This window comes from Ricinus communis, chromosome 8 (genome assembly GCF_019578655.1).
Source record: "Ricinus communis isolate WT05 ecotype wild-type chromosome 8, ASM1957865v1, whole genome shotgun sequence".
Taxonomy (NCBI): domain Eukaryota; kingdom Viridiplantae; phylum Streptophyta; class Magnoliopsida; order Malpighiales; family Euphorbiaceae; genus Ricinus; species Ricinus communis.
In genome coordinates this window covers 3,895,693-3,919,820 of record NC_063263.1, presented here as the reverse complement: position 1 = coordinate 3,919,820, position 24,128 = coordinate 3,895,693, and the positions used below count along the sequence as shown (strand labels likewise).

Genomic DNA, 24,128 nt, shown 5'->3' with positions numbered 1-24,128 from the left:
ACAACGTTAAAATCTTTAATAGACATCTTCAGCCGTTAATAGAAATAATGTAAGCGTGAGACCCATCAATCGAATTTAATTAATTAAAAGGAGAGACATATTTATAGACATTAAGAAAACAACCAAAAAGCTACAGAAATATAAGTATGAGTAATTTATTCTAATAGTACAAGCTTGTCAAATGTATTATTCTAGCTTAACACGTAATTGGAGAGCTATTTGCAAAATTAAGGCTAAGGCTGAAGTTGAAATTACACAATCATCTACAATAATTTTATTTTATTGTTACATCAGCATTGGCCTTCCAAGAGGATAACATTGATTTTCATTCTATTATAATTCATGAAGATAGAGAATTCAGGACCTTGAATGATCCAAATTATTAATACATTAAAGTACATATATATTATATGGTAATACTTTATATAGCAATAATTTTTAAGATTAAGATCTCAATTTGGACCAATTATAAATAGAAATAAACTTTCTATTATAATAAGTTATAAATCTTTTAAGCCACGCGTTAAGAAAATATTCCTATATATATAGTAATATTTGTATATATAACTTTAAAAGATAAATATTATACTATATCTTATCTTACTATAATATTATTTTGTCTCATAACTCTTATTTGTACAGACAAAATATTTACTTATTTTATATCTAGTTTTTATTAATTCACCAGCAAAATTAAATACTAAGTCCAAAAAAAAAAATTAGTATCTAGATTTCAATTTAGTTATAATCTTTTTATAGTCATAATTTTATTTGGTGTAAAGTGTATTACTGTAAAGAAATTTTTATATATATATATTTCTATTTTACTGCGACATGTTATATTCTTTTATTATATGTATGTATTCTTAATATATTAGCTTTATTTGCCTTTTATTTAATGAATAATATCAATTATGGGAGGAGAACGCGGTAAATGTTGTAGAGGCTCGCGCAGACTAAAAAGCAAATCGGGGGACGGCGGGGATTTACCGGCAGCTCCAATGTCATTAGCACTTCTACCCTTTGTACCTACATTTACAAAGTAGATCCTACATTAGCTCATCCTATATTTTTTTAGGAAATAACAATTATGAAAAAAAAATGTTTAAAAGTAGCATTTACGTATTATTTGAAAAACACATTCTCAAATCCATCGATTTTTCATTTTACCGATATTAAGTTCTTAACGTATATATTTATATTCTTTTCATATTTCTGAATTATTATTTTCGATAATTTTAAGAACTTAGTTTTCTTTTTAATCTAAGGTGGAGCACAAAGTGTAATTCAATACACTTTTATCCCTTCTAAATACAAAATTCGGCTTTCCTGAATAGATTCATATAGTGTTTATTTGAAATTTATAAAATTTATAGAATTTATTAAAATGTTTAAAATATATATGCTTTAAATAGAGTTAACATTAATTTAATATTCTACATAATCAAATTTGTGTAGAATTGATTATAGCTAAACTAAATTCTTATACAATAGTTAGGATTTCCATATGAATTCCGCATTAGTGAGTTTATATATTTTATAACACAAAAATGTCTCTTTAAACTTTATCATTTTTATTTTATTTTTTCTCGTATTTTTTTCAAATAAAATGAATTCTTTTATATATCTCAATCAAATATAATATTAATACTTTTTTAATTTTTTTATCAATTGTAGTCTATAAGTACTCTTAGCATAATTTCAAAATCCATATTTTTTTCTAATTTTCAGCTAATTTAGTGTGTTATATTAATAAGCGATAGATATAATTAATAAGCATAATAATGAAAAATAAATAAAAATTGATAAAATTAAATAAATAAAATTATATTTTCATCTATTTTATAAATAATAAAATTTATTAATAAATAAATTAAAATCATTATTGCAATGATATTTTTAAAAAATATAAATTTAAAGATAATAGTAATAATAACAATAAGGATAATAAAAAAAAAACATAGTGCAGCCTAAAGGCATGCAAGTGAGGAGTGAGCAAACTCCCACCGCCCATGACCAAACCCACTATAGCGCCGTCACAAACCCACAATCCAATGATACTACCATGCTACAGTAGTATCCTCAAAATTAACCAATTGTATATGCGCAAGCTACATTTCTCCCAACTACACTATTAGCACATGCTCTCCTATAAATTTATAAGAATTGATATTATTTTAATTTTAATAATTTATTAATATAATTAAATACTATATTTAGTATAATTATATATAATATTTAATTATCGATAATTAATTTATTTTTTTCTTATTTATAAAATTTTATTAATTTGATGTGCTTAAATGACAATGTTTTAATAGTGAGAATGTTAACTTAGTCTCCCTTTTTTACTGATGTCATAATTAATGCCACGTCAACAATTTTAATTGATAATTTTATCAGAAATTAAAATTAATATTGATACTAAAAATTGATGCTAAAATCAAAAATTTGAAGAATAAATATTAAATTTATAATGAATATAAAGTATAGAATTTTTTTGATAATTAAATATTTATTAAATTAATTATATATTTCTTGAGACTTTTTAGTTCTTTGGTCATGATATTTTCAATGTAAGAAAAAGAGAAATATCTAAAATTATGTTCGATTTCGATATTAACTAGAAACACCTCAAAGAACTTACTAATTAAACTTTGGCCTAAATTAGATTTATGATGTTACTTTATAATTGAATTAAAAAATTCTCATAGTTACTGCATTTCATTTCAAACAATTTAAATTATGTATTATAACTTACTTTTAACATGATCTCATGTCATGATAATGCCCATATTACATATAATTAATTATGATATTTTAAAATTTTAATAATATATTTTTTATATATAATATAGTAAACTAAGTGTTTATTCATCAGTTAATCTTTATGTTCAATTTCAAATAATGTTAGCCAAAAAAAAATTATGGAACAAAATATTTTAAAAAAAAACTTAATAAGACGTGTTGTTGTCAAGACTTGAGACCGAGACATGCAGACTTGTTATTTTAAAGGCTAACGAAAATTACATGATCTGGAGGCAATTTAGTCTTTTTGTTATTTAAGAGTTGTGATAAGGATAGTCTTTACAGAGACTTATTATTGGTGGATGACTCTTAAAAATGAATCTTTACAAATTTAGATCTTAAAGGATTTAGAGGCAGATATGAGTTACACTTCTTCCATCAGCATTTGTCCACCATTCATGTCTCTTTAATTTTCTATACAATTCATTATAACAAACAATTTAGTTTAGTTTTTTTTTATTCTTTCAAGATCAAGATGACTTTTGGAGGATTGAAAAGTGAGGATTAATCATCTTTTTACCTTGAAGATATTCTAGATCTAAAGGGAGTTCTTACTTTTTTGTTTTGTTTTATGTTTAACTATTTAATCACTATAACCATGAAATTAGAGATGTTAGGTTAAATTTTCTGTTAGTATTTAGTTAAGCTTTTCTGCTTATATATGAACCTTATTATTTTTATATTTAATAAATGATTTCTTATTCAACATATTCTTAGTTTCAATTATGATTATTGTTTGACCATCATATTAATTTAATGGTTATAGTTGTTATGAAAATCATTAGTTTGTTGCATTATAGACATCATCTTTGCTTCATCCTATATTTAATTAAAAAGACTTTAGTTATGTCATTAGCTTGAGTAATTAAAAGAAAAAATACATTACATCTCATTAATTAAATTTGTGTCTAATAATATAATAAGGGTAATACTAAGTAGTTGGCTAACTAAATGCTATTTTTATCGTATAGTTTCTTTAAAATTATAATATTTGCATCTTTACTTTTTATTATTTCCTTTCATTATTTTATGAACTTTATTCTCTCAAAATATTAGTTTAATATGTTTAGTTTTACTTTTGAGTTTTGTGTGTTTGATAATTAGTTTTTATAATAAATTGACTACTTCATTGAGAGATCGACCTCAGGGTGTTTATTACTTTTACTTTTAATACTTTTCGTGCACTTGCGAGTATTAACTTTAGCACATCAAGTTTTTGGTATTGTTCCAAATTTTATTATATTGATTGATTGTCAAAATTGTCTGTATTTATTTATTTATTTTGTCTGTTTTATTTTTAAATTTTTTTTAAAAATTTTAGATTTAAAATCTCTCTTTATTTTGTATGCCTGCTAGGAAAACTAAATCAGGTGATTCATTAACTCGAAATCTCTACAACTTAAGATCATCTGTTAAAAAGGCAAAAGAATATCAAAAAGTAGAGAGTAAGTTTGTACTATAAAAGCTAAAAGAAGAAAACATTAAGAATAATATTAAGGGAGAATTAGAAGAAACGATTGAAATAGTAGCAAATCCACAAAGACAAATGGCTATGAAGGATTATGCTCCGCCTATAATTGGTAACACTATTTCATGCATAGTTCTAGGTGATGCATCTAATAATTATGAACTTAAGAATATATATTTTAATATGCTTCCTTCATTTTATGGTATATTTAGTGAAGATGCATTAACTTTTATTAGAGAATTTTATGTCATAGTTCATACTTTTCCATTATCTAAAGTTAATGAGGACCAACTCGGAATGATGTGTTTTTCTTATTCATTAAAAGAAAATGCAAAGGTTAATGATTTGCCTCTTTTACTATAATGCCCACATCATGAATATCTACTTCAGTAACTAACCAATCATTTTATGATTGATTGACACAACAATATCAATGCATGGTTGATAATGCAATTGGGGGTGCTATGTTTGAAAAAGATAGTTGATGAGGTTTATAATATCTTTGAAATGATAGGAGCTAACTCATAACAAAGTCAAAGGTTTGATTAATTACTTGCCTCTTTTACTATAATGCTCACACTATGGATATCCACTTCAATAATTAACTAATCATTTGATGATGGATTGACACAACAATATCAATACATGGTTGATAATGCAGCCAGGAGTGCTATATTTGAAAAGATAGTTGATGAGGTTTATGATATCTTTGAGATGATAGGAGCTAACTCACAATAAAAAAAAAGTGAGGAAAGAAAAGGAATAATGAATAAAATAATAGCTAGTAGTGAGATGACTATGCAGGTTAAGATACTTACTTTAACCAAACATGCACCAAGCAATGAGGTATGTAATTTTTGTGGTATTTATAGTCATGGTGTTAATATTATTTATTTTTTAATACTGACTGAGAAAATGAGTTTGAACAGGTTAATTCAATAGATTCTTAGCAACATTTCCAACGCCTACAATCCATGTTGGAGAAACTATCCAAACTTTTCTTGATAAACAATGATTAAAACCCACCACAAATATTGAAGAATCCAATATCAGAACCAAGAATCTCAATACCTAAGAAATTTAAACCCTCAATTTCAAATCCAAAGACAAGCCCCTCAAAGGAAACAAAGCTTGGAGGAAAAACTCCAATATTTTTTTATGGCTACTAATAATAGAATGGAGATGAATGAAAAGAAAACTGATTACATATGAACATTTAAAAATTTAAATTGGGCAAATTGTTGAAGTTGTGCAAGAGAATAAGGAAGAAAAATTGTCAAGTCAACCTAAGCAAGCCAAAAGCATCACTATCTTTAAAGATGGTGAGTTGTTTGATAATAATATTGAAATATTAATTTAAAAATATTCTTCTGATATAGGCACACTAAAAGATGATGAGTTGGTAGATGTAGAAATTGCGATGGAGATGTATAAAAAGAAGAAAGAGTGGAACTTAATCTTGGGCAAAAGAAAAAAGAAAATGAGGCATTTTCAGGACTTGAATTTTATAAAGCAATTAAGCCTTGTAAGCCTCTTATTCCATTCTCCAATAGATTGAAAGAAAGCAAACATAATAAGCAATTTTCTAAAATATTTTATATACTTTATAAAGTTAATATTAATTTGCCTTTGTTGGCTGTTATTAGAAATATGTTGGCTTATGCTAAATTCTTCAAGGAGTTGAAATCCAATAGAATGAGGCATAAGAATAATAAAACTGATAGTTTTTGAAACAGTAAGTATTGTATTCTAATAACAACTTTCCCTAAAGATAAAAGATCTTGGGAGTTTTACTGTTGATATATCAATAGGGGACAAGAAGGTTGCAAAAGCCATGTTGGATTTGGGAACAAGTATCAACTTGTGCCATATTCAATCTATGTACAACTTCGATTGGAAAAACTGAAGCCAATCACCATGTTTGTACAACTTACTGATAGATCAATAAAGTATCCAAGAGGCATAGTGGAGGACTTGTGGATTCAAGGAGGAAAACCGATAAGTCCTATTGACTTTGTGGTGCTTTGCATAAAAAAAATACACCAATAAGGGATAAGGAGAAAACTATGCTTCTTGGTAGATTTTTATAAAACTATCAAACCAGTAATTGATGTGCATAATAGAAAGCTGACCATGACAGTCTTAGGAGAGACTAGAATTTAAAGTGGTTGATTCTCTAACTCTATCTCCTAGTTCTCAACTGATGAATGTTTATATATTGATTGCTTAAATTCTCTTGTATATGAGACTTATTTTTAGAAAAAATATAATAAGTTAGAGGTTTCTTTAACATAGAAAAAAATAGATGAAAATTCAAATGATGAAATCTTGGACTTTTATGATAAGTTAGATAAGGCTATTCCAATAACACTTGATGAGAGCATCATTGAACTTTTAGATTTTTTCATCAAAAGTAAAGTAATGATTACTCATAAACCACCTAAACTTGAGTTAAAAATATTTCCTTCAACCTTTAAATATATCTTTTTAGGAGAGGGAACACATACCTATTAATTATAACATCTAATATTTCCCCTTTTGAAGAAGAAGCAACTATTAGAGAGTTAAGAAAGCTTAAGTAACCATAGAAATTTATGATATTAAAGGTATTAGTCCAACTATGTGCATGCATGAAATTATTTTAGAGGATAATGTCAAAGCTGTTAGAAATACCCAAAAAAGACTTAATCATAATATGAAAAAGGTGGTGAAGAAGGAAGTATAAAAACTATTAGATGAGGAAACCATATATCCAATAGCTGATAGTAATTGGATAAGCCTTATACATGTAGTGCCTAAAAAGTTAGGTATTACATTATCAAGAATGAAAAATGTGAGTTAGTTTCTACTAGGATGGCTACATGGTGGAGAATGTGTATTGATTATAGAAAATAAATGCTGCAATAAAAAATAATTATTTTCTCCTTCCTTTTATTGATATGATTCTAGAACATTTAGTTAGACATAGATTTTACTATTTTCTTGATGATATTTCAAAATATTATTAGGTACCCATTACACTAGAAGATCAAGAGAAGACAACATTCACATTTTCCTTTGGAACTTTTACATTTAGATGGATATCATTTGGGCTTTGCAATGCACTTACAATATTTCAGGGATGTATGCTTTCTATTTTCTCTAATATGTTAGAAGACTGCATTGAGGTATTTATGGATAACTTTTCAATTTTTGGCTCCTTAATTAATACTTGTCTTTGTAATTAGACTCATGTGCTTGAAAGATGTATTTAAAGCAATTTAACTTCAAGCTGGAAAAAGAGTCATTTTATGATAAACATGTTATTGGGTAAAGACATGTGGTTTCTAATAAAGGTATTGAAGTTGATAAGGCATATATTAATTCGATTGATAAATTGCCATCACCTACTTCAATGAAAGGCATTAGAAGTTTTCTTAGTCATGCAAGTTTCTATAGGCATTTTATAAAAAAAAAATCTAAAATGGCATATGTCCTTTAACTGAATTGATGGCTAAGGATATGAATTTTATTTTTTATGATGCGTGTTTTTCTACTTTAATCTTCTTAAGGAGAAGTCAACTAGTAAGCTTGTTATTATAGCACCTAATTAGTTTCTTCCCTTTGAAATAATGTGTGATGCATCTGATTATGCTATATAAGCAATTTTGGACAAAGAGTTTATAAGGCTTTATATGCTATATATTGTGCTAGTAAAACTCTTGATGATGCCCAAATGAATTACTCCACCACAGAAAAACAATTTTTAGCTATTATATTTTTATTAGAAAATTTTAGATCTTATTTGGTAGAGTTTATAGTTATTGTGTATTTAGATTATACAGCTTTTAGATATCTTTTAACTTAGTCAAATGCTAAACTACAACTTATTAGGCAGGTGATTCTCTTACATGAATTTGATCTAAAAATCAAGAATAAAAACGGTAGTCAAAATGGGGTTGTTGACCGTCTTTCTAGGTTGATTTCTGATTTTGATGTTCTTGATTCTAAGAAAGTGATTAATAAACTTTATTCTTACTGAATAATTATTTGCTATGAATCATGAGATTTGGTATGCTGATACTGTGAATTATTTGGCTTATGGTATTATGAGACTTGATATAACTTGGCAAAAAAAGAAAAGATTTTTATCTATTTGTAGGCCTTATTATTAGAATGACTCATATTTGTTCAAACATTGTTGAGAATAAGTGATTCAAAGATGTGTTCCTGAAAATGAGCAACAAAGTATTCTTACTTTTTGCCATGAATTGCATTGTAGAGGTCATATTTGGTAATAAAAAAGACAACCTACAAGGTTCTTCAATCAGTTTTAGCCTTCATTATTTCAGGATGCTCATGTGTTTTGTGCAAAATATAATAGATGTCAAAAAAGTGGAAAAATTGGTAAAAAGAATAAAATGCATTAAAATTTAATCTCGTGGTTGAATTGTTTGATATATGAAAATTGATTTTATGGGATCCTTTTCACCTTTGATGTATGAAAATTGACTTTATGGGACCCTTTTCACCTTCTCATAGTTATGAATATGTTCTTATTGCTACTGGTTATATATCAAAATGGATAAAACCAGTTACTACCCGAACTAATGTTACTAACGTAGTTATTAAATTTATGAAGGATAATATTTTTAACATGTTTGGAAAACCTAGAGCAATCATTAGTGACGGAGGAACCCATTTTTGCAATAAGGCATTTGTTGCTTTATTGAAAAAGTATGGAGTAACTCATTGAATGAAAACTCCCTATCACCTACAAACAGCATGACAAGTAAAGTAAAAAAAATAGGCAAATCAAGTATGTGCTTGACAAGTCAGTTCGCCCCTCAAGGAAAGATTGGGCAATGCACTTGAACATTGGACATATCGCATTGCTTACAAAACACTAATTGGGATGTGTCCTTATAGGATAGTGTATGGCAATGCTTGTCATCTGTCCGTGAAATTGGAACACAAAGCTTATTGGGCTATTAAAGAGTTAAATATGAACTTGAACAAAGCGGGAGAAAAGCGCCTATTGCACTTGAATGAGCTTAAGGAGATGTGTAGTGAGTTATATATGAATGCCAAGGTATACAAAGAAAGAATCAAGAGACAACATGACAAAAATCTTCTTTATAAGTTTTTTGTTCCTTGAATAAAATTTTTATTATTTAACTCGCGTTTCAAAATTTTTCCAAGAAAACTTAAGTTAAGATGGAATGGACCTTTCAAAATAGTAACTGTATTTTTCCATAGTGCAGTAAAATTATATAATACTAAGACGCATAAATAAATTAAAGTGAATATTCATCAGTTGAAGTCATACTTAGAAGGAATGACTTATAGCCAAGAAGTGGAGTGCATTGATATACTACCAATTTGAGCATATTTGCAATGTCCAACTAAAAACAAAAAACTTAGAATGTGCAATTTTAATTTTTAATACTTATTATTATTTATGGTGGATTTTAGTTTTAATTAATAAGTGTTTTTATTTTTATATGCAGGGTCTTATAAGAAATTCTAGCGTCCTATCGTCTATGTGGGTTCTCAAGGACAAAAGTTCTCCATGTGGTAACATAGAATTTTATTATTCAATATTGTGCTTTAATAGTTAGTTATTTTTTGTGTTATCATATTAGTATCTATTTATTATATTATATTTTAAATAAATATTAATTATGTGACATATAAACGTAGAGAACTACTTAGAACTAGAATATTGCTTTTCTTGTAGGCTTAGAACAAGAAATTAGGAGAGAACTACAAATTCTAATAATGAGGACTTAGTTTAACCCTGTCCTACTTAGATTAGGATTATTAAAAATTTCTTATATATAAGCGCATATCCCCTCTCTCCCTGAAGAGCCATCATTCGAAAAATTTCCATTTTCTAAATCTTTAGCAATTATGAATTCCGGACAAAGTGGTGTGAAGCAAGAGTTTACTTCCTCTTCATCCCATCACCACTTCGTCCCAAACTATCATCTATGCCACCTACCTCTACAAAATCTTCTAAAAATATAGAAAAAATTACAAGTAGGGCACCTACATCCTTTCTACCATTGTTTTCCAATCGTTGGCGCCCAACAAGGAGGCTTAGAATGGAAGAAGATTATAGGCCTAAAGAGCATAGTGCATTTTATACCTATCGAAGAGCTTATCTTAGACCTACGGAAAAACCATTCATTTTTAAGTTAGATGTTTCTTTAGAAACAATGCAGGGGTACTAACATCTTGAAATTGTAATCAAGATATTTCACATTCAAAATACTTATAAATATACCAAAAAAAGAAATTGATCTCTTTTAGTCTTTCTCTCAAGATTAATAATAAATTGCAATTTTGAAAATAAAAAATAATTTATTTAGTAAAGTAATCAAATCAATATTATTGTTATTAAGTGAACATAATCATAAAATATAAGTAAATTATGTGTAATTGAATAGTATTAAATTTGATTTATGAACTCGCAGTTTTGAAATCGACTGTATAATAAATTAATAAATTTATTAATATATTATTAAAATTTATGATCTTACAGTTTCAAAGTCGACTGTTTAATAATAAATAAAAAGTCGACTGTTTAATAAATAATAGTGATTCTCTTTTATATATTGAAGTATAAAACCTCACATTTCTGAAGTCGACTGTGTAATAAATTAATGAATAACATTAAAGGGAAATAAGAGCATGTTTCTTACCAAATTCATAAGCTTGGAGGTTGAATATATTATTTCAAATAAAAGCTTACTTGCTCTCTTTTCCTACCCAATTGTGGCTTGTAACGTAGTTACTTGTCCACCCCACGACAAGCCACAATCGAGTAGTGTAATAGACGTATGAATGTCCTATCTCCCATATCCACAGATTCCACAATCTTTCTATTTAAGACCAATAACACTCACCCTTTTTTGGCTATCCTGTCCCTTCGCTCTAACAAAAGCCCAAATTCATTTCACCTTCTCCAGATCGGATATAAATATCTCCCTTCATTTTGTGCTTCTCTTATTATCATTAGTTTACAAATCAAAATGGCCGCAGGTTATGGCCTGTTGCAGATCGATGACCAACTCCCAAAGACCGCCGCTAAAAGGAGAAATACCGGCGGACGTTTAGCTTCTCTTGATGTCTTTCGTGGCCTCTGCATTTTGGTGAGCTCTTCTTTTTCTTTCATTTGCTTTTGTTGATGTGGTTCTGTTGTGTTCTTGATTGCTGTGAGGAAATGCAAGAAATGTGACAGAAATGCAAGACCATGAACAATATTGCTTCATTTTTCTTAGAGTGAGCTTTGTTAGAAATTAATTGGAGTTCAAGTTTCTTGCCTATCATTTTTGTTAAAGTGAAAATGTTAAAGGAATTAGCTATACAATAAAGGAATTAGCTATTTTCATAGTGAAAGTGATATGTGCTTCACCAGTTTTGGTTAATTAAGTATATATCAATTATGAAAAATTTCTAATAAATAAAGCTGAATATGTATTAAATATGATATCGATATTGACATTAATACGACACTCATTTTTTAATTTTTTAAAATAATTATATCAGTATTACCGCATATTTCTTAATTCGCAGGTAATAGACAAACAAATTTGAATTTAGAATCATTTCAATTTTCACTGTCCAACAAAAAGTGATTGTCGTATCTTTACGCCATATTCTTCCTACAAAACAATGCTTTATCATTAAGTTATTAGTCTACGACAAGTCACAAATTAACTACGTTCTAACTTAGAATTGCAACTCCAACAAATAGTGTGTGTTGAAACAGTGAAACTAGAGTAACTACTTGAAATTTGTTCTTTTTCTTTTTCTTTTCTTTTTTTCTCTTAAAAGAATTTATAGTCTTACTATTATACAACTTTCGCCATGTTTTGTAAACTAAAACCAAACCTACCTTTTATTTCTTTAGCAAGACACAAAGGCATGATAGCAATATAGTTTGTTGAGATGATCATATCAATTAACTTAATTGATATACTTAGAAAAATAGTTTAATTTAAGGTACTTTTAAGATTTTCTTTTTCTTTTTCTTTTTCTAATAAGTGCTTTATCCAAAGTGTACTTTAAGAAAAATTGGCGAAGAATCTAATTCTACTTCTTTAATTGCTAAGAATTGTTAATTTTTTTCTTCGTATTTAAAATAAAATAAAATAAAATTATATATTAATAGATAAATTATAGCCATCCAAAATTAAACATAATTTTCATTTTATTCTTTTCTTTTTTGAAATATAACCCTCAAACTTCTTACTTTTGTTACCTTATTGTTTAAATAACATGCATTTAGTTCTATAAAAAAAGAACATGCACTTTAGTTGTACGTTTATATTTAAACATTTTAATGATAAGAATTCAAAAAAAAAAAGAAGAAGCACTTTTTAACAACTTAAAGTTTGATTAAAGTAATTTTCTTGTTAAAGTGTGCACATCCTTTTCATAAATTAAGGATCGGAACCGTCTTGGACTGGTTTGGGTCATGGTGGTTGCCATGTTCGGAATCAAAAGTAGGTGGAACTAATTGAAAGTTTCTAAAACTTAAGTTGTAGTCTCTTTTCTTCTTTCTTTCTTTCTTGTTTTTTTTTTTTCTTCTGTATATCGACTTTCCTTCTGTTTTGCAAGTGTTGAAATCAGAACAAAGACATAAATTGCAGATACGAATTACAAGTGTGCACGATTCAAATCGTGCTCGTAGAAAGAAAAAGAAACTGATTTCGGTTTTAAAATTTTTGAATTTATATTAAAATAAAATCAAATATTCGGTTAACAGTTAGATTGGATTAACCGAAAAATCAATTTAATCACAAATTTTTAGTCAACTAACAAAATTGATGAGAATTTTAAAATTTATTTATTAAAAATTATGTTTTAAAAGTATATGTAATGATTTAAATATATAGAGAATATTTTTAAGAGATTATATAAAAACTATATACATGGTATAAATTATAAAAATCAAGAAGTAAAAATATAATAGTGATTTAGTTAATCATTGGTTTTTTAAATTAAAAGCTAACTAGGCATTTAATATTTTTTTTTTTTTTTGTAAAATGAATTAACTAATTCGATTTATTGATAAGTTTATTTTTTTATTGATTTTCTGTCGATTTAATAACTCATTACTATTAGAAATATTAAAAATTATTAAAACTAAAATATTAAACTTTCTTATATTTCTTTATTTATTAATATGAAGAATTTATTTTAACACTTTTTATTAAATAATTATTAAAATAATATAATTAGATTATTTTAAAAGTGATTAAAATAAATTATTTTTGATAAATAATAATTTTAATAAAAATTGAACAAAAATAAATATATAAAACTTAATATTGATAATGAGTTATTAAATTAAAATAAAATTTAATTTAATTATATATAATAACACATAAATTTTTATTATATAGCAAAAGAAGATATTCAAAAACTAATTATAAATTTTAGTAAATATTATATAATAATTTATTATATCTATAATATATATATATATATATATATATATATATATATATATATATATATATATATATATATATATATATATATATATATATATATATAAAGTAGGTCAAGTTTTTCATGAGATATTTTATAAAGCCACATCATTTCAGTAAGTAAATATATATAGTTTTAATTTGGTTATATAATATTTTATTATGATATTAAATACTAATGAACTAAAATGATAATATTACATGTATTCTAATGTTAGATACTGATAAAATAAAATGATATAATTAAGTGCTTAATAAATTAAAATAATAATTAAATATAATAAAAAATTAGTGATTACATAATGTCACTAATTTACTATATATTTATATATTTTAATTTTTTATGACTATTAAATCTTAAAGTAATTAGTGAGAAATAGTAATATTAAGTACTTACTAACCGTAAAATAGTAGGTAAATGTAATTATTTTCTTATAAAAAATTATATTTATAATTAAAATAAGATAGTTTAAACTAAAAATTTAAATTATAAAATTATCAATAATTATGCATTAGCACAACTAAACAAAATAATATACTAAATGCTTATTAAAATAAAATAGTAACTAAATATAATAAAGAAGTTAGTAATTACATAATGATATTAATTTATTATATATCTATTACGAAATTTTCAATTATCTTTCATATTATTAAATTTTAAAGTTATATAAGTAAATTAATATTATTAAGTTCTATTAAAATAAAATAATAATTAAATAAGTTATTTTTTATAATGTAATAAATTTTATTAATATAAGATATTCAAATTAAAATAATTATACATTTGCATATAATATTATAATTTTGATAATATATATATATTAATTTCTGAGAACTAAATTTTTTTGATATGTGTGCTTAATTTTTGATACATAGAATATGTCACTAATTTACTATATATTTATATATTTTAATTTTTTATGACTATTAAATCTTAAAGTAATTAGAGATAAATAGTAATATTAAGTACTTACTAACCGTAAAATAGTAGGTAAATGTAATTATTTTCTTATAAAAAAATATATTTATAATTAAAATAAGATAGTTTAAACTAAAAATTATCAGTAATTATGCATTAGCACAACTAAATAAAATAATATACTAAATGCTTATTAAAATAAAATAGTAACTAAATATAATAAAGAAGTTAGTAATTACATAATAATATTAATTTATTATATATCTATTACGAAATTTTCAATTATCTTTCATATTATTAAATTTTAAAGTTATATAAGTAAATTAATAATATTAAGTTCTATTAAAATAAAATAATAATTAAATAAGTTATTTTTTATAATGTAATAAATTTTATTAATATAAGATATTCAAATTAAAATAATTATACATTTGCATATAATATTATAATTTTGATAATATATATATATTAATATCCGAGAACTAAATTTTTTTGATATGTGTGCTTAATTTTTGATACATAGAATTGTTGTCTTGACATGTATACTTATTTTTGACACATAAGATTCAAGTTTATATATAATTTTATAATTTTTCTATTAATTTATTAATTAATAAATTACACTTCTAATTAAATACTCATTCTAATCCTAAAAGATAACATATTAATAATAGATTAATTTTCTAATTAGATAATAATTATTTTTAAAAAATAGCATATTAATTATATTTAACATTATATTAACTAATAAATTAATTTTCTATTAAAATAATAATTCTAATTATAAAAATATTATTTTTATTTTATTTTATTTATTAATAAATTAATTTTTATTATATAATAATCTTTAATTCTTAATAATTGTAATATTAATTATATTATAGTATTAATTATATAATATTAGACTTAATAAATAAATATTTTAAAATTATTTTTATATAATTATTAAAAAATTTAAAAAAACTAAAAATATCTAAATAATTAATTTAGTATTATTTTTAAAATATTATAAATCAATATTAAAAAATTTATTCAATTATATTTTATAATTTTAATTTTATAATTAAAATATTAATAACGATAATAATTATTCCGGTACCAGCAATACTAGTCATTTAAGAAAAGCATGCGCCTGACCACAGAATACTTTGGTGTGGTTGGAATTGTCAAATGGCCCAACTGAAACAGTAACTGCATTAACTGACCAATGGGTTTGTTAGTTTTATAACTACAATTCCAGTCTACCAAATCTTCTTCCGCCATCTAAGAGTCTGTGCCTGTCCAAACTCAACCTCCTCAGTCCTTATTATTCAACTCCTTGTCTTACTTCATGTTAGAAGGAAAAATAAACAGACGAAAAGCTACAAACAAAGCCAGCCCTTTCCTTTCTTCGTCTTCTTCTTCTCTTGCATAAGAAAAAGCCATTTCATGATTAACCAAGAGAGCTTCTCTTTTACTTTTCTATAAAATGGCAGACTTTCATGAGCCCTTACTGGGTGTACAAGAACCTCCTCTTTCCAATACAAAATCCCCACGTGTCTCTTCTCTTGATGTCTTTCGTGGTCTCTGCGTCTTTGTGAGCTCTTCTTTGATCTCGATATCTCCGTCTGAATTACGCTTTTTTGCATTTTGGTTAATCTCTTGTTTCTTGATATACCCTTTTGCTTGTTTTTCTTGAATATTAGTTGTTGACTGTGTTTCTTGTTTCTTGATTCTTGAAATGGGAAAGTTTTTGTCTTATAAATTTTTCTTGCTTGGTCGTCTGTTCATATTTTTCGGAGTCCGCGATTAATTAAAATTCAACCTTATATAAGCATGTATAGATCATACAGTAATAATTAGGTTATGATTTGGTGTTTTCAGCTTATGATGCTTGTTGATTATGGAGGCTCGATTTTCCCAATCATTGCTCATTCTCCATGGAACGGCCTTCACTTGGCAGATTTTGTTATGCCTTTCTTTCTTTTTATAGCTGGTGTTTCTCTTGCACTTGTCTACAAGGTACTTTTCTCAATTTCTTCCAAGAAGGGGAAGAAGAAGTTGCTTTCTTTTCGGGTCTGATAAATTGATGAATCATAATTCTTGTATCGATCATTCATGCTATCTATAGTGCTGGTCATTTGATTTTAAATTGTATTAATCATCAATTTTTGCTGAGTAAATTCTGTTTCATATCCTCGTAAGGTAACTCATTTTATTAGTGCAGTTCAATTGAAAATCCTGGTTTCCTTTTTTTTTTTTGTTTATCTTCAGAAAGTAACAAAGAGAATAGATGCGACATGGAAAGCCATGCTTAGGGCAGTAAAACTATTTTTCCTGGGTGTGTTTCTTCAAGGTACCATTGTATTCTGATACTGCAATTGTAATCTTATGCATGTACACAGTTTATATTTTATAGTTCAAGAACCTATATGTTGTGGGAAATATCAGGGTCAAATGTAGTTTAATGTAAATTGTAGGATATTCAGTTTTATTAAAGACTTCTATATAGTCCAGTTTGATTTCTGTATTCTGTAATCATTATCTTATTCTTTAAGAACTAGACAAGTACAGCAACATTCATTTTGTTTCCAGGCGGCTATTTTCATGGAATTAATTCCTTGACGTATGGTGTTGACATTGAAAGAATACGCTGGTTTGGCATTCTGCAGGTACTCCGTTTTTTCGTGTAATAATATTGAAATACTGTGCATTCTCTCTTGCTATCAATAAAAATGTTTAAGTCCCACAATTCATCCAGAACTACACTGTTATCTTCTCACAAAGGACACTACAAGTAGCCTTAAATGTTTCCTTCTAAGTTAGGATAAGTAGGAGTTAGTTGCAGAGACACACCTTTTAGACCGTTATTTTTCTTTTTATCTTTTTTGCATATAGATATATACTATTGAACTTGTTTTTGTTGTCATTCAAGCCAGAGAATATCTATTGGATACATTGTTGCGGCTTTATGTGAGATTTGGCTTTCGCGTCGAACACAGAGCCAGAGGGAAATAGGTTTCTTCAAGAATTATTATTGGCATTGGTAAGGTTTTTCGGTATTTGACAATGACACACAGGCTATTGAAGTACAAGCACAATGCATGTCTAGTACTAATGTTAATTTTTAACAAGGAAAAAGACATTTGCACTGATGTTAACTTCAATCATTTGTTGTACTTAATGAAGATGGCTTTAAGTACCAACCCTTATATATTTATTTACTATACTTAAATTGATTGTGTTTGTTTTAATCAACATGTTGTATTCTTTTCTCATTTCATTTATGAAATAAAGCTCTTTCTTCCAGGGTTGTGGCATTTTCATTGTCTGCAGTTTACCTGGGATTATTATATGGTTTATATGTTCCAGATTGGCAATTTGAGATGTCCAATGCAGCTTCTTCTGCGCTTCCAATCAATGGCAGCAATGTTTATATGGTAAGGGCTTGCTCAAACCTTCTAGACTAGAATCATATTGGAGGAGAGGTGTTTGTGTCATTCCAGACTCGCAATTACAATTCATAGAAATCATTGCAGTATCCAACTTTTCCCTCAGTTGTCCCTTTCTGCATGCTAAGTCAATAAACTAGCTAATTTATCATTGTCTAGGAATTGTTGCCAGCTCTTTGTCCATTGAGTAAATATCTTTATTAAAGCTTATTCACATGAAATGTTCATTTCATGGGATTGCATACATTCTGCTGTTCTTCTCACAGGTCAAATGTTCTGTAAGAGGTGATCTTGGACCTGCATGTAATTCAGCTGGAATGATTGATCGCTATGTTCTTGGTTTTGATCACCTGTACACAAAACCTGTCCACAGAAACCTAAAGGTATTCTAGGTTCATTTTATGGTCTCTTTTACTAAATATTTAATATACTGATCCATGATAATGAAGACTCCAATTTATAGGAATGTAATATGACAAACGGCCAAGTCTCAGAGAGTTCACCTTCATGGTGCCATGCTCCTTTCGATCCTGAAGGTCTTCTAAGGTGGCCAATCTGACCTCTTCTTTGCTTTATTTTCTTCTACATGCTATTCTCTAACCTCTCTTCTGACAATTTGATAATTTGCTTACATTTAACTGCACTTATACAGCTCCTTAACAGCTGCAATAACCTGCATAATTGGACTTCAATGTGGTCACGTTCTTGCTCACATACAGGTGATTACATGTGCTTTCTTCACCATCTGCTTTATCAACCTACAAAAAGTTTTTCTCTGAAGCATCTGATACTTTTAGATGTTCAAGAACAATTGATAGTCTTGGTTATTGATTGTCAATCACATCTGCATTACACAAATGCTTTACAGGAGCACAAGGGGCGTATTGAAAGCTGGTCCTTGTTCTCAGCTTCACTTCTTCTTCTTGGTTCAGTCCTCGCCTTTATAGGTATACTCTTCAGTGGCTCATGATATGTATCTAATGAAGATTCACACAAATCAATCATGAAGATGACAATAATATGAACAAAAAAGAACCTGGCTAAGATTGATCTTCCCTATTTCTTTTTGCAGGTATCCCTGTGAATAAATCTCTCTATACAATTAGTTATATGCTAATTACCTCTGCATTATCTGGCATCACATTTTGTGCCTTATACTTGCTGGTAAGTTCCAAAAACTAGTTCTTGCTATTTGGAGCTATAGACATGTCTTGTTTCTTACCATTTGACGTTATTCTCTCTTTTTCTTTTTGCTCTTTGCTCTAGGTGGATGTTTATGGTTACAGACGTGTGACATTTCCATTGGAGTGGATGGGAAAACATTCCTTGAGTATCTTTATTCTTGTAACTTCAAACATACTTATTATAGCCATTCAGGGATTTTACTGGAAGAATCCTGAAAAAAACTTAGTAAGTTTCAAGGATTAATTTTGCAACTATTTCTCTTCTTGGTGCTCAAATTGAAGCCGGAGACAGTTAACACAATATTACTTGCTGCCTCACTTGTTCAACAGATTCACTTGATCGTTACATGCTTTGTGCACAGATGATAATCATTTCACGGTTCCCTTTGCACAGGTAGAAACTTCAGGTTGCTAAATATGCAGTTTATAAATGCTTTCTTTTTTCACCGAAGTCTTGAAATATTTTAGTGATATTCAGGTGTACAGTATCAAGTGCCAAGGGAAAAAGATAATGCTGTCAAAGAAGCCATCATTGAAGCATGATTTGATGACAGAATGATCACTCTATGAAGGTCCCTGAAGCAGTTTTAGTTTGGATACGAGCAACACAACGTTATGGAAGAGTGATTCAAATGATGCTCTCATAAGATTCTTGTTATGTTATGAGCAAACATTTGCAGTTTTACTCAACTTAATGCAAGGAACTGCATTTAAAATTAATCAATTGAAGCACTAAATCATGGCTACATCCTTTTGTCTGTTTCTTCCTTTTTTTTGGGGGGGGGGGGAGGGGGGAATACTTATCTATGCTGAAGCCACTCTCATATGAAATTAATGTCCTATATATACGCACTTGAGATATATCTCAAGTGGGAATATTTATATTGTGAACCGGCTTTTCCATATGGGCATATAGAAACATATACAAGTCAAGAGTCAAGTTTAGTGTTAAATGATCGACTCAAACCTTAACTTCAGTCAGACAATTGTAAGCTTGATGTCGTTAAAAGGCTTGTTATCTAGACTTTGGCTCGTACTTTTGTTTCAGATAAAACTTTGAAAACAGGCTATTCAATTTGTCATAGTGCCCAAATTTAATAATTTCCAGTTATGTGGTTAGATTTCTCAAAATTTTACTAGTCATTGAGTTCCCCTAAATTGTTATTTAATGCATAACAATGTTGTTTCTAGAGAACATTGTCTTGTTTATCAATTCTTCAAAAGCAGCTTTCTCATCTGAAGCAACGAGTCAAAGAACACTTGAGACTTGGATTAAAAGGGAAAAACAGCACATAGAATCATTACAGTATTTAGAAACCCATAACCAGCAAAATATAAGCCCTTATACTCGTGAATTTTGAAGCCAGTTGCAACATCATAAAGAAAAAGGCATAACACTAATGCTGATATTACTCCTTATAGTAATTACTTTCTACAGGGTTGTTAATACTTCTGATAAGTACTGAATTCTCACTTGAAAAAGCATAAACAAAATACGTGAAATGGAACACGAACCGCGGAGCCCTTAGTTGATTGTCGTTTCAAGCTTTATAGTTTTGATACAGGTAAACCTATGAGAAAAAGGAAGATAGCTAAGAAGCTTCAGAAATGCCTCAGTTTTGGGTATAGATAAAAGGGAACATTTTAAAGGCACAAAAAATTACCTAAGGCTTTTGCATTGACAATACTTGGAGATGCAGCCGGCGGAGGAGCATTCTCGTTCAAGAAAGGTTCTACTTGATTTGGGTTGCCCCATACTGGGTATCCTTTAATCTTTCCCTGAAATATCATACAAATTCAACTTGAAGTTGGTATGCTGTGTTAAGTAAATTACTAGAAGTTCACTTGCAAGTCAGTATTAAAGACCCTAACATACCAGGACATTTAAAGCTGCTAGAGTTGCCATTCCTTCACGAGTCCACTACAAACACCACAAAGCAGAACATCTTTATGTATTCTGATTAGCAGCATCGACAAGCCAAACATGTTTGATATTATATTTCCTTTCAAGAATAGAACAGAACGAACCTTGGAAGCAGAAGCAATGTGAGGTACTACAATGGCATTCTTCATTTCGGCAAGACCAGGCTTCATGTAAGGTTCATCCTAATACAAAGAGCTCGATGATGTATGCAAACTTCGTGGTAGTTGGTTATGAATTTGCAAGAGAATAAGTGTAGTTACCTCAAAGACATCAAGACCAACACGAAACATAGGATTTTGTTTCAAATGTTCCACAAGTGCAACTTCATCAATCACGGGACCCCTACTACAGTTTACAAGAATTGCTTCCTACAAACAAAGGTTAAAAATGCTTATCACTATAATCTTCCTTCTCAAGTAATTCATTAATGACAGAGATGTTCGTTTACAAGTTTACCTTCTTCATGGTTGCAAGACTTTCTTTGTTGATCAAATGATAAGTGGTCTTATCTAAGACTGGGTGCAGACTTATCTACAAGCAACATAAGTGGTAAATATGCAGTTTACAACTAGAGATTAATTTAAGACTCAAAATAAAAAGATACATTAAGTTATCAGCAAAAAGAGTCGCACCACGTCTGCCACGCGAAGCACCTCATCCATGCTGGATGCTCTTTTCCAAGTAACTGGCTGCTCTCCGTTGGCTTGTAAGAATGCACCATATGCTGCAATTTAAAGAAAATCGTTAGAGCAAATAAGAGTTGGAAGCTACTAATTTCAAAGTCTGGCTGCAGCATGCCTGTAACAAACTTCTCTAGGCGTGTGGCTTGATAAAGATCAAAGTAAATTAGATTCATTTTGAACCCTTCAACCTGGTATGACGCAAAGAAAACAACTAATTTAGTGAAGGTGACAAATGTAGCAAGTCTTGAATCATTCCAAAGTCCACTTACGAACAGATTACCATCATTCTGGCATAAGCAGATCCAATACGACCAGCTCCAATGACACCAACTGTCTGTCCTTTGAGCAAGTTTCCCACAAACCTAGCATAGCAATGAATCCGAATTATGCAGTTGCATCCTGGGAAGCATTTCAAATCCAATACATTATTTGATAACACTAATTTATTCTAGTCATACAGATGAGGAAGCCATCCATCATATAAGCCCGCCCTCATGAACTCATCAGCTTCAACAATTCTTCTGGCTGCTGCTAATGAAAGTGAAGCTGCCAACTCTGCAGTTGTCTCCGTAAGAACTCCCTAATCAAAGTAGCAATGCAGAAATCTCAATATATTTATATTCTTCCAAGAAAAGAAACAGTAAACTTGCACAAAGCATATATAGGTATCTGTGCAATTATTTTATACAGATAGCTAAGTGCTTCATAATACTGAATTAGATGTCCATTGCTTTGAATTATGCCTAATCAGTTATGGTCATGTTGTCAGACAACTGAGATGTGCAAAACCAAACTGAATTTCTTATAATGAAGTCTTATAAGGGAACTAGAAAACTGATCGCCGTGGCTATTAATTAACTGAACCAAACTAAAGTTCTTATGTTGAAGTCCAAGTAGAGAACTAGAAAATTGCTCGTACTTTTGCATGCTGCTATTAATCAATTGGTTTCTACTATCCAAATATGCAATTGGACACAAAGATCCAAACCAAGAGTGAAGTAACATTACTAATTTTGTCATCCAAAGCTCTCAAGGGATCAAATATTGCTCTAAAAGTAACATTATTAAATAACCCTTTTAAGTAGTAGTCGAGTTCAATTTAGAACATTGCCTTGCATGTGATGAAGCTTTTATAACCAAAAAAAAAGTGCAAAACAGTCCAAAAGGTATTGAACTTACAGGAGTGTTTCCAACAGCAACACCATACTTATTGGCAGCATTAACATCAACATTGTTATACCCAACAGCCATATTACTAAAAGCTTTCCCTCCAGCTCTGCTTAAAGCTGCAAACAAAGTCTCTCCCCAATCTTCTGTTAACTGAACCAGAGACCCAGATAACACACATTAATAACACCAATCAAAACAAACTGAAGGAAAAAAAAGTTATCCAATACCATAAACATAAAGAAAATGAATTACCTGACCAATTACTCCATCACACTTATCTCCAATTAAAGCAATAATATCCTCCACAGATAGTATGGTTTTCTTCTGTGTGCATATCTAACAAAACATTTATACAAGAAACAAAAGAATCATCAAATTAACATAATCAGTTGAAGAAAGAGGCCAGTTCAAGAAAATGAAAAAGTAGACTTCATAAAGAATAAGAACTTATTCACCTCAACTCTACAATCTTGTTCAATCAAGAGATTGATCCAGCGAGTTCCAGGCATAGATTTAGTGCTAACAACTCTGTATTTCCCATTCGGGTTCCAAACTTCAATCTGAACAGGCTTTGCCATAGCACCTTAAAGGCCAAACAAAAGAAAGGTTCAAAAGAGAGTTGCTAGTGTATACTACTAGCAAGAGAAGTACTCAACCTTTTAAATTTCTGGTAGTGTTAAGTAACAGAAAGTGATAGATTATATCATGGAAGTGCACATACTTTGTTCCATAGTCTTCTGCCAATAAGATTAGTACGTCTGTATTGAATATTGACATAGATCACCGGTGATTGGCTAGTATTGAAGGTTGTAGAATAATATGGTGGGTTGGCTGATCACTGGATTCGGTTTGTTGAGATAGAGTATGGTTTTTGTGGCAAGTAAAGGGCAATCCTTGGAGTTTTTGGACCTTCCATTTGATATAAGATAAAGGTGACATGTCTTTGCCTATGGCTGACACATCTAGATGAATTTTATCTCTTTTATCAAATGACATAATTGACCTTGTTTGATTGGATTGTGTGAGCCTATATGTCAATTTATTATGGTCCTTGAG

General features: G+C 28.5%; 2 protein-coding genes across 9 annotated transcripts; one reads left to right on the top strand and one right to left on the bottom strand.

Annotated features, from left to right (window-relative positions):
- The first annotated feature begins 11,152 nt into the window (after positions 1–11,152).
- Positions 11,153–20,041, top strand: LOC8273577 (heparan-alpha-glucosaminide N-acetyltransferase). Of its 8 annotated transcripts, none has more exons than XM_048378227.1 (14): positions 11,153–11,412; positions 16,544–16,681; positions 16,934–17,015; positions 17,255–17,331; positions 17,599–17,705; positions 17,970–18,099; positions 18,378–18,494; positions 18,575–18,657; positions 18,764–18,830; positions 18,950–19,058; positions 19,184–19,275; positions 19,378–19,521; positions 19,626–19,689; positions 19,774–20,041. In XM_048378227.1, the coding sequence occupies exons 1-13, from the start codon at positions 11,293–11,295 to the stop codon at positions 19,659–19,661; spliced, it is 1,302 nt and encodes a 433-aa protein (XP_048234184.1). In that variant the 5' UTR covers positions 11,153–11,292; the 3' UTR covers positions 19,662–19,689; positions 19,774–20,041. The 8 variants fall into 8 exon arrangements, with proteins under 8 accessions (XP_048234184.1, XP_048234189.1, XP_015582430.1 ...); XM_015726944.3 differs by having other exon boundaries at positions 11,157–11,412; positions 18,980–19,058; XM_048378228.1 differs by lacking the exon at positions 11,153–11,412 and adding an exon at positions 15,934–16,256.
- A 503-nt stretch (positions 20,042–20,544) lies between these two features.
- LOC8273576 (glycerate dehydrogenase) lies at positions 20,545–23,911 on the bottom strand. The gene is made up of 14 exons (XM_002531675.4): positions 23,794–23,911; positions 23,528–23,655; positions 23,325–23,408; positions 23,082–23,222; positions 22,361–22,482; positions 22,183–22,264; positions 22,018–22,090; positions 21,852–21,943; positions 21,676–21,750; positions 21,480–21,587; positions 21,324–21,401; positions 21,172–21,216; positions 20,960–21,074; positions 20,545–20,866 (listed from the first exon to the last, which is right to left on the bottom strand). Exons 1-14 carry the CDS (start codon positions 23,801–23,803, stop codon positions 20,844–20,846), a joined length of 1,176 nt encoding a protein of 391 aa, XP_002531721.2. The 5' UTR covers positions 23,804–23,911; the 3' UTR covers positions 20,545–20,843.
- Positions 23,912–24,128: the final 217 nt, after the last annotated feature.

Excerpts from the sequence above, each read along its gene's own strand:
- LOC8273577 (XM_048378227.1), top strand. The coding sequence starts at position 11,293 with ATGGCCGCAGGTTATGGCCTGTTGCAGATCGATGACCAACTCCCAAAG. Across the intron at positions 18,658-18,763 it reads GATCCTGAAGGTCTTCTAAG|CTCCTTAACAGCTGCAATAA; the intron begins GTGGCCAATCTG and ends GCACTTATACAG. Across the intron at positions 19,522-19,625 it reads AGAATCCTGAAAAAAACTTA|ATTCACTTGATCGTTACATG; the intron begins GTAAGTTTCAAG and ends CTTGTTCAACAG.
- LOC8273576 (XM_002531675.4), bottom strand. Across the intron at positions 23,223-23,324 it reads GTGATGGAGTAATTGGTCAG|TTAACAGAAGATTGGGGAGA; the intron begins GTAATTCATTTT and ends TCTCTGGTTCAG. Across the intron at positions 21,944-22,017 it reads CCTAGAGAAGTTTGTTACAG|CATATGGTGCATTCTTACAA; the intron begins GCATGCTGCAGC and ends TTTAAATTGCAG.